At 34.9% G+C, this 11,935-nt stretch overlaps 1 protein-coding gene across 2 annotated transcripts in view; it reads right to left on the bottom strand.

The window, feature by feature from the left end:
- Positions 1-6,154: 6,154 nt before the first annotated feature.
- The window catches only part of LOC150100951 (ubiquitin carboxyl-terminal hydrolase 10-like), a 229,365-nt gene continuing 223,584 nt past the window's right edge, over positions 6,155-11,935 (bottom strand). For both annotated transcript variants that reach the window (XM_090401329.1, XM_090401330.1), the window contains exon 14: positions 6,155-8,451. In XM_090401329.1, coding sequence (XP_090257455.1) covers positions 8,255-8,451 — 197 coding nt within the window. In that variant the 3' untranslated portion in view covers positions 6,155-8,254. The remainder of the gene's footprint in view (positions 8,452-11,935) is intronic.

Genomic DNA, 11,935 nt, shown 5'->3' with positions numbered 1-11,935 from the left:
ATGCAAGTATACTTGAGAAACGGTTGAGAAGAATTGTGGAAGAAAAGCTTGGTGAAGAACAAGCTGGATTCAGGCCAAATAGAGGCTGTCAGGATCAGATCTTCACTTTACGACAAATAGCCGAGAAAGCATGGGAATATAACAAAGATCTGTATTTAAGTTTTGTCGATTTGGAAAAGGCATATGACAAGGTGCCAAGAGAGAAGCTATTCAATACGCTGCAGTTATATGGTGTCAATGGGGCATTATATCAAGCAATACTTAGTCTTTATTTGAGTTGTGAGTCAGCAGTTAGAATTGAAGGAAGTACAGGAAGATGGTTTAATGTTAAATCTGGTGTGAGACAAGGATGTACATTATCCCCTCTGTTATTCGTTATCTATATGGATCACATTATGAAGGAAAGTGGTATTAAACATGATATCAGAATTGGAGATGTTAATGTCAGCTCTTTGCTTTATGCGGATGATGTTATACTTCTAAATAAATCCGCTACAAGTCTGCAAGATTCTCTGACTAAATTGAATAGCTGTTGTAATAGATATGGTATGAAGGTCAGCAATAAAAAGACAAAGACAATGAAAATAGGCAGAATCATTGAAAATGTCAACTGTGTTGTGAATGGAGAACCTGTGGAACAAGTAAAACATTTCAGCTACTTAGGCACAATTTTTACTGAAGATGGAAAACTAAATATAGAAATAGACAACAGAATCAGCAAAGCTGGTATCGTGGGAAGTCAATTGAATAAATTCATATGGAATAAGAAAGAAATTAGTCGGAACACTAAATTAGCTGTATACAAGACTGTGTTCAAACCAATTTTAACTTATGGATCTGAGAGCTGGGTCAGAAGTAAAACACTTGACCAAAGATTAGAGACCGCAGATATGAGAGTCCTGAGAAAGATTAGCGGCGTGAACAGATGGCATCAATGGCAACATCATATTAAAAATGAGGATATTAGGAAAGAACTTGATATTGTCAGCATCCAGGAATGGGTTAGCAGAGCTAATCTCAGATGGTATGGTCACTTAAATAGAATGGGAGAGGAAAGATTAGCAAAACAAGTGTTCTCTGCCAGGTTGGCAGGAAAACGACCCAGAGGAAGACCAAGATATAGATGGATTGATACGGTACAAAGTGCCTTAGACGATAGAAATATAAGATCTGATAATGTTGGAGTCTTGACAAGTAACAGACTGATTTGGAGGAAAATTGTAGATAGGAAGTTAGTAATGATGTAATTTTTTTCATGTAGTACTGTCATATCCTGTACACCCCTTGAGGGTACATGGCAGGAATTTGATGATGATGATGACCTATATTTTGGCAATGTTACTTTGCCATTTTCAGGTTGCAAATTTCAGTTGCCTTTCTACAGCCTCAATTGCTTACTGTGAGTGCCTGCATTCATATATCATTGTTTGGTGATCCCTGAAGATGGCAATGCAACATTGCTGAAATATAGGTAGTTATTAAGGTTTTTATAATTATTAATTTAGTTTGCATTATCATTTCCTAAAAAATTAGAAGTATATAAGACCTTACTGGCTTTTTGATAAATTTTATGTGTAATATGTGATTTGATGGTCTCCTTGAGCTAACAGATCTAACTTTACGTAACAGATTTGTGTTTCTTAAGAAACAAGTATGTTACGTAAACTACATTTTTTTAAATACAGCTTACCAAATCTTCTAAATGGCTTTCTAACGTTTCTTTAAAACTTCCAATTACTAACCTTTACAGTGATAAATATTGAAAAGCCATTACATTTGAATAGCTCAGCTTATCAAGTTTGAAAATGCCTTAAAATATTCTCAGTCAAGAACACTTTAAATTAATATTTAGAATTTGCTATCCTTGCTCAGATAGGCACATTTAAATTATAAATATAGAATGACTCACAACTTTAATATATTAGAATGAAGACAATTGCAATGCTGAACCACTATCCAATTCTATCTGTGACAACTGGGCTATAAATTTGACACACTGACCTCAACATCAATGAATTGAATTCTTTATCAAGGGTAGAGATGTTTCCTTGTCCCTCGACCAGATACCTATATTATGATAGGTGATAACGAGGGTCCTCACGTACATGTGGCCACAACTTCGCCTTAGCACCAAAAACAATACCGTCTAAAAAATATGATACAAGTAGAACGTGGTATCCACAACCTTCCGATTCATATTGCTAATGTAATCAGACTAGATGTAGCCGGAGTTCTTAACAAAGCTAAACCACCAAAAACCAACCAAACTAAAAGCTCTATAAGGAATGAAGAACAGCAGCAAAACAGTAATCACCAAAGTGGATAAAGGAAATGCCACTGTGGTTCTCAACCAAACGGACTACACAGGTAAGCTTTCACCTTTACTGTTAGATCATTCTACCTACCTCCTCCATTGAAAATTATCCCACCAGCTCCCAAATCAGAACATTCCAAAGTTTCCTTAAGAAGAAGTGACTAACAGACTAAAACCTTTCAACTCTAGGACCCCACCCCCGAATATATGGACTACCAAAAATCCATAAGCAGAATGTGCTATTACGTCCCATTGTGGATGGCATTGATTTCCCCCACACACCAATTAGCCAAAGTGCTCACACATTATACTGGCAACACACCATCACACATTAAAAACTCAGCCCACTTTAAAGCCAGTATAGAGAACTTCTCACTCCAATAGACTGACATAATGGTCAGTTTTGATGTCTCCTCCTTATTCACAAATGTCCTACTCAAAAATACCTTAATCTCATCCAAACCAAATTTCTTCCCACTATATCAGTTCACCATGAACTCAGGCTATTTTGTTTGGCAGGGAAAATTCTACAAACAGATAGAGGGTACAGCCATGGGTTCTCTACTCTCTCCACTCCTGGCAAACTTCTTTATGGAGACTTTTGAAGAAAAGCCTTAAACTTAGCCCCACAAAAACCCACTGTCTGGCTACGCTACGTAGATGATGTGTTCGCTATTTGGCCTCATGGCTTAGACACACTCTACAACTTCCTAACACACTTAAACAATCAACACCCGAGAATCCTGTTCACCTTGAAAAAAGAAAACAACAGTCTCCCTTCTCTAAACACTCTGATTACATGCCAGCCTGATGGATCCCTGGCTTTCTCTGTGTACAGAAAACCGACCAATATAGGTACATATATATACATTCACCAGCAATCTTCCCCCCCACACACACAACAATATGGGATAAAGAACAGAGGGTTATAACATTTAACCCTATATAACAGGATTAAATTAATCTGTTCAGACAACAATGCCCTAACTACTGAACTTAACCACATCCTCAACACCGTAGCCAGTGGCTACAATCCCTCAAAAAATCCAGAAAATATGAAAACCAATTTTAATATTTTCTGGATAATTAACCACAACCCCCCCCCCCCCCCCCCTCTTAACAGAGATTACACTAAATCTATCACCATTCCGTATATATCTGGGGCACATCTAAAAAGCTCACAAAAATCCTAAAACAAAATAAGACCTGATAAAATATAGTTTGTAACTGCTAGTTTAAAAGTCGCCCCAGCACATTTCGCCCCCTGTAGATATGAGTAAGCTAATTATGTAAATAAATTAAAAATTAAATAATACACCTAATTTTTTAATAATTCTAATTTATTTTGTTTTAATATAATAAATGCACATTATTATTGTTTAAAACTCGAAGTTGTATGCAATGCCTCTAAGGTAATCAATTACATGACGATTTTGAAACTCTTGGACTACTGTTTTGATTCTAGCAGAAATTGCAGCATATTTCTTGTTTCTTTGATTGCCTGAATTACTAGCAATTAGTTGTGTAATTTCGAAATATTGTGCAGCCCTTGTTGTTTCTTTAAAGAATCAATGAATCGGTAAATATTTGGGAATAAAGTAGCACAGTTTCCTGAAATCCCCTGAGCCACCCCTCAGTTGGTACGTTGCTAATCATTCAGTGTTCGTGTGTAAACATTCCACAATTCGATAGCAAAAATGGGTAATTGCCGGCCTCTGCGATGTCTTCTTCCAATATATGTATCTTCAAAGTAGTTTACAATCACCATAGCTTCAATGGGGAAGTCATCAGCTTCAACTAAATCTTCAAATGCTTGAATAATGTTAGCAGGAGAAATAAATGCCAATGCCGGAATCATTCGAATCCAGCGAGCAAATTCATGGCCTTGTTCGTATCGGGCTTTTAAACCTTCGTTCTGTACCTTTCGCCAAACGCTTTGGGAAAGTTGAAAAAAAAAAAAAAAACGGTATTTACAATACCAGGAAATTCTTGTTGGAAGGCTTGCATGGCACTTTGTTCGAAATCTGTCATAAGTCGCTGGGGTTGGAGACCCGGTTGTAGATTTTTAACTTCTTGAAGCAACTTGACGTATGTGGCAAGAGTTTTGCTTAGCAGAAGCACGTACACCACTGGAATAACTGCATTGAATTGAACTACATGAATTGTTGAAAAAAGCTGCTGGAAATGCGTGGGTACTGTGCTAAAAGTTGCATCAGAAAACCACTCCTGGCTACGCACTAATAACTGAAGATTGTTACTAGTGGAAAAAATAAGCATGCGACCTGGGAGCAGTTCGTCCTGAGAATCATACATCTAAAACTATTGTACAATGCCATCGATAATAATTTCTTGATAATTTTGTGTAATTACTAGGTCCTGGAGGTTGCTCGGTAAAGCAGGAGTACCATCGTTGCATCGAATATGATGAATGTTTGTTTAAGTGAATCCTTTTTAGGAAGTAATGCCGTGACATTGGCATGAGCCTCTGTGGCTCATGCCAATGTCACGTGCAAACGCCACGGGCATGTGGCGTTTGCAAACCACGCCGCTTAGCTGCATAAAGGAGGACTTGGTTTTGAGTCTAGTCGGTGACTAGAGGAAATTTTCTAAGCCTTTTTTCGACCGGTTCCCGAGTTAGTCGATCTCTGGCACGGGCAAGCGGGCTTTTTCCTCCCGGAAACTCGGGTTTTTCATCCTGTAAACTCAAGAAAATCAACCATAGAACCCACATTATTTCAGACATTAAATATATTGTGTTAGGGTTAGGGACCACGAGATGGCGGCACATTTGAGCCGTCTCTCTTCACTGCGTGCTGCTTAATTAGTGATAGCTGATTTTTTTTTTTTTATGTTGTCATTTCTTAAAAAATTCAGAGTCATGTGTAACCAACGTATAAATTTATCTACAAGAACAAGGCCCACAAAGTTGACTATCCACTGCCAGTGTTTCAAACTTTCCAGGATCCGACCCACTTGAACAGAGTATATAATTCATCAGCCTACTAGCCCCCATACAGTGCCCTTTCCTAATAGGTCATGTTTTATCATCAGAAGTTGAGCTTTCATATGCCACCCATAAATGCAAAATTGTGGAATAATGGCATAACATACATAACCTTAATATTTTTCGGCAGAAAGTTGGAAGAAAATTAGGATAGAAATGGAATATATTGTGAATTATAAAAAAGAGTGAGACATCCATTAAGTATTTAATTGTAAAGTAAGAATTATGTAAAAACTATTAATTAATATAATTTTCAATTATCATTCTAAACTATCCGAAAATTTACAGACTAAGAAAAAATATTTTATCTTCATATAAGATATTAATAAAAGTAATTTTTTTTAATAAAAATATTAATGAAATTCTCTCACAGCTCACCAGTCGGCTGTGGACCGCACTGGCGAGCGGTCCACAGCCGACATTAATATTTTTATTAAAAAAAATTACTTTTATTAATATCTTATATGAAGATAAAATATTTTTTTATCTTATGAAATAATAGTTTCCTTTGATTTTTCTCATCAATATTTCATATAATTTTACTTTATACATTACACCAAACAATGGTAATAAGGTATTTTTATAAATCTAATTTTATCTTTATATGTGATGTGATCAGTTTGTTTTATAGGAGAAATATCCTCATGTCATTGCTACCAAGGGTAATAAAGTGCTACATGACACATTTTATTTCTACTATTTGGGTTGTACATAGTCTAAAGTCTTGTCTGTCTAGTGGTGTGCAAAATTCCTTACAGAGAGTGAGTACTAAATAGCTACTGTTCTTTTATAGAAGAGTTAAAAAAAAAAAAAAAAAACTATGTATATTCATCGTCCTTTCTTATATCACTTTTATTGCTAAGTTGAAGCATTTTTTGGCTCTTTTGCTACAAACCACATGTGGTTCACAATATTCTGCAGAAACATGCAGAATGGATAATACAAAAAAATCTTATATCAGGAAATGTCAACCTAAGAATCTATTTCATGCATTATAAAAATTATTATACTCTCCACAGATGTAAATATCTTATTATATTGTATCACCAACATAATGTATATGAAGACAGGAACATTAATGAAATACTGTGCAGGGCTTTCACATCCTTGAGAATCTATCATCAGAAAATAATAAGATCTAGATTTAAATCACATATTTTGTATACTGTAACACAGCAAATAAGACATGAGAGGCAATATTAAAATCATCAGTTCAGGAGAATCACATCCACGGAATGTTCCTGCTAAAAGTGAACAATTATGCCAAATGCCCCACAGTGAATATATTAGATATTCTTGAAAATGCCAGTGAAGAAGTGAATGGTAAATAGCCACCACCAGTGTTTTTTCATCCCTGGCAAGTTCAGACATACCAAAACATTACAGCCATGTATTTTGTCACATATAGAATATATATTTTGTCACATATAGAATATATATGGGTGCATGTATGTGTTTTATTTTGTCATTTCATCTTATGATGAAATGCATTTTTACAGTTTTGATTTTGATATAATCTTCATATTGGAATAGTAAGTGTGTGTGTGTGTGTGTGTAAGACAGATAGATACTGGATAAAGGATTTCTAATGGCATTTATAGAGAACCCTGCAACTTTATTTTGTGATACTTAACTTAATTTTCAGAATACTATTCATCCTTTTCTTAGTGTTCAAAATAAAAAGTTAGGCCCATTCAACCAGTAAACATTTATACACAAATCGAATGATAACAATAAGAATTTAAATTTATAGTTCAGGATGTTTTTCTTTATGAATCATGAAATGATATTTTCTTAATAGTATATCATAACGAGCACCACTGCTTTCAAAATTATTGGTCCAAGTTCATAGCAAGACTTTTCCACGAAAGGCATTGCAGTACTTTCAGGAGGTACATCATTATGTACAAATTTACTAATGCTTTATACAACATACTATCGTATCTACAGAAATAACCTGTTCATCAGTTTGCCATACAACACAGAAAACTAGTCTTTGGGTGTTGTATGGTTTCTATGTAAATTGGCATGTCTCTTGAAATGTAAATTGCACACTTTGCACAAAGTGTGAAAATATTTACAGTGATCTCAAGCACATCCATTAAGTTCAACTAGGCCATTAAAATTTTCATAAAAATCCTCTCTTCCTGCCTGACACAGTTAAAACACAGTTTTTTAAAAATTTATTTATTACTTTTTTTTTTTTTTACACTGTAGTTCATTTGATAATAAGTCACCTTAGCTAATAGTGGTACTGATAAAGAATAACTTTAAAGTAGGTAGAAAGTTCCAAGACTGAGAAGTCTATTTCTTTGCAGAAAGAGCTCAGAATATTATTTCCTAGCTGTACATTGTTACATAATAATAAAAACCACTGATCTTCCACCTGAGAAAATGAGTGCTTTTCCACTTTCAAAGCTAGTAGCACATTCTCTGCAGACCACTTTTTAGCCATCATTCTACTATATAAGGTTACACACTTCATCAGCAAGAATCTGCCTATGGAAAACATAGGGACTGAGTGTGTATATTATATATACACATCTGCATGTATGAGTATGTATACACACACACATATATATAATTATATAAAATGTAAATCTCTCATCAACAAGAAATGCTTACAAAATGTCGTTTTACTTCCTCATTTATAATGGTGTCTTCTTTACATGATCTTTGTGTGTATGGGAAAGAGTACAGCACTGCACACTTTGAAGTCCATCGTATTAGCAACATATTTAAATCGCATAAGCACTGTCTTTAGCTTCACACTTAAGAAAATGGTCGGACACTGTAATCCTTATAGATGACTTGTGTTGTATTTGCATCATAATCTGAATAACATGCTCTCTGCCAATTTATTGAGAGCAAAGGAGAGAGAGAAAAAAAGGGAGATGCACCTTTTAATTCTGCATAAACTGGACTAGACTGTGCTTTCACTTCTTCTGTAGAGTTTCACTACTGCGATAAAATAGCAAATAAGGAACTCGTGGGGGACTATAACGTAGCACCTCATTCTCAGTGATGGGAATTATGTTTCGATCATCACACCGAAGCCAGCTATCACTTCCAAAATGAAATATATCCGATATGTAGTGCCCTTTAACAGCTTCTTCTCCATCATGGTAAACAACTGTAAAAATTAAATATCAATTAATAAAGAATAAAAAAAAATCATACTAGAAGTCTTTGATATAAGATCACACTATTATAATATACTACTAATTGGGGCTTAATATTACTTAATTTATGAAATGTTCCTGATTTCACATCTGATTGTAACGAAATATTAACAGCCTCACTAATACTCTCTCTCTCTCTCTCTAAGCAGTGTGAACACTGGTGAAAAAGTGAGCACACATGCACAATTTTTTCCCCTTCATAATATCTAATTTACAATCAATCATTTTTGAACATACTATAAAAATTAATCATATAATAAAACGTATTTATTTTATTTAGTAATTTTCTCCTATGTCTCCACTCCAATATTACTATAACCTATTCCAATTTAATACACTAATTAGTTACATTTAACCTCTGTCATCTGGGCAGACTAATGCTCATGCCAGCAAAGATGCAGAGCCATATTTGTTTCAAGTGTCTACTATTTAGATAGTACAGTCAAACTCTTGAACTCGTAAGCATTTTAATTTAATGCTTCCAATTTTATAGGTTATGGATAGCAAAAATCACTGCCGCCAACTGACTGTCAGTGAAATATCTTTTCATCAGTTTGCTATGACTGAAACCTAATAAAGGAGAAAATTCAGCCTCACAGCAGCAGCATGACATCTATCCATACATCCTGCAGGATACCAGTAGTGTCAGAAAGCAGTGAAACATTTAAAGATGGAAATTTTAACCAGCCCTTTTGTGTCCACTGTTGGATGAAGGCCCCAAAGTCCTCCATTAAGTTCTAATCTTGAATTTTTCTATACCACTCAGGTGTCATCTCTTTAATCTCATCCTTCCACCATCTCACTGGTCTTCCTGTTGCTCTCTTACATTTCTGGGATACCACATCCTGAGATCTTGTCAATTTTTGAGTGTTATTTCTTGCAATATGACCTGTCCACTGCCACTGAGATCTTTTAATGGCTGTTATAATCTCTCGTTCAGAGGTCGGGAACCGGCGGCTCTTGGCTGAACAAAGTGCGGCTCTTTTATATTGAATTAAAAGATACATAATTAATACAAACAACTAAATATTGTTTTTTGATATGGCCTGTTCGTGGCACTAGATACTATGCATGTGACGTGTGTTGTGCATGAAATTTTATGACACGAACAACTGACAACTACGTTACATTTGAAATACCGCTAAATGTTAACTCTGCCTAAGGTAACTAAGTGCCACGCCGAAAATTTGAACTAACTGATCAGCTGTCCTGTCAAATACCACGGTTTTTAGATACATATGGATTTTAACTGTCAAAATAAATATTCTGTTGGTTAACTTATTTATTGTGGTACTAAACTGGTGTTTTCTTTAGTGTCAGGTAATGTTATGCACAAATAAATTTTTATTATGTTATGTTGAATTTTTTTTTTTACTTACAGGTAAATTTGTGATAATAACCCTCATAATATGAGTTCAAGAAAAAGAAAATGAATCGAAGAAAACAGGGGATTCAATAAAATGTGGATAGAGAAATTTGCATTTATACAAGAAAATGGACATCTGCTATGTTTAATTTGCCATCTCCAAAATAACAAATCTGTCAAACGACATTTTCGAGGAAAACATTTAGACTTCAGTAAAAAATATCCTGAGGGTGATAATAGAAAAAAAGCTATTGAAGAATTACAAAAGAAAACATTGCTTCAGCAAAGAAATTTGTCAACTTGGACGAAATCTTCATCGAATACTACTGAAGCAAGTTTTTTGTTAGCGCTTGAAATAGCAAAAGCGGGAAAACCTTTTACCGATGGCGAATTTCTAAAAAAATTGCATGTATAATGTCTCTGAAATTCTATTTAAGGATATGAAAAATAAGGACGAGATACGTCAAAAAATTAAAGATTTACCTCTTTCGGCTAAAATTGTCAAGGAACGGATTGTAACAATTTCTGCAGAAATTTCAATTATGCAAATTATGGATATTAATTCTGCCGATTTTATATCTATTTCGGTTGATGAATCAAATGATATTTCCGATATGGCACAATGCTGTGTGGCTAAATATATCACTTCTTCCAGTATTCGAAAAGAACTTCTTGATCTGCTAACACTTCAAGGACACACTACAGGTCGCGATATTTCAAAAAACCTTCTAACAAGTTTACAGAATAAAAATAAAAATATTAATAATATAGTATGCATTGCGACCGATGGCACACCTTCTATCATCGTCATCATCAAATTCCTGCCATGTACCCTCAAGGGGTGTACAACAGGGTATGATAGTACTACATGAAAAATTTACATCATTACTAACTTCCTATCTACAATTTTCCTCCAAATCAGTCTGTTACTTGTTAAGACCCCAACATTACCAGATTTTATATTTCTATCATCTAAGGCACTTTGTACCGTATCAATCCACCTATATCTTGTTCTTCCTCTGGGTCGTTTTCCTGCCAACTTGGCAGAGAACACTTGTTTTGCTAATCTTTCCTCGCCCATTCTGTTTACGTAATCATACCACCTGAGATGAGCTTTGCTAACGCATTCCTGGATGCTGACAATGTCAAGTTCTTTCCTAATATCCTCGTTTTTAATATGATATTGCCATTGCTGCCATCTGTTCATGCCTCTAATCTTTCTCAGGATGCTCATATCTGCAGTCTCTAGTCTTTGGTCAAGTGTTCTACTTCTGACCCAGTTCTCAGATCCATAAGTTAAAACTGGTTTGAACACTGTCTTGTATACAGCTAATTTAGTGTTCCGACTAATTTCTCTCTTATTCCATATGAATTTATTCAATTGACTTCCTACCATACCAGCTTTGTTGATTCTGTTGTCTATTTCCATATTTAATTTACCATCTTCACTAAAAACCGTGCCTAAGAAGCTGAAATGTTTTACTTGTTCCACAGGTTCTCCATTCACAACACAGTTGACATTTTCAATGATTCTGATTATTTTCATTGTCTTTGTCTTTTTTTTGCTGACCATCATACAATATCTATTACAACAGTTATTCAATTTAGTCAGAGAATCTTGCCGATTTGTAGCGGATTTATTTAGAAATATAACATCGTCCGCATAAAGCAAAGAGATGACATTAACATCTCCAATTTTGATATCATGTTTAATACCACTTTCCTTCATAATGTGATCCATATAGATAATGAATAACAGAGGGGACAATGTACATCCTTGTCTCACACCAGATTTAACATTAAACCATCTTCCTGTACTTCCTCAATTCTAACTGCTGACTTGCAACTCAAATAAAGACTAAGTATTGCTTGATATAATGTCCCATTGACAACATATAACTGTAGCGTATTCAATAGCTTCTCTCTTGGCACCTTGTCATATGCCTTTTCCAAATCGACAAAACTTAAATACGGATATTTGTTATATTCCCATGATTTCTCCACTATTTGTCGTAAAGTGAAGATCTGATCTTGACAGCCTCTATATGACCTGAATCCAGCTTGTTCTT

This window comes from Typopeltis vanoorti, chromosome 12 (genome assembly GCF_054136105.1).
Source record: "Typopeltis vanoorti isolate ZY-2024b chromosome 12, IOZ_Tvanoo_1.0, whole genome shotgun sequence".
NCBI classification, from domain to species: Eukaryota; Metazoa; Arthropoda; class Arachnida; order Uropygi; family Thelyphonidae; genus Typopeltis; species Typopeltis vanoorti.
The sequence above is the reverse complement of the archived record's forward strand: the minus strand, read 5'-3'. Positions and strand labels throughout refer to the sequence as shown.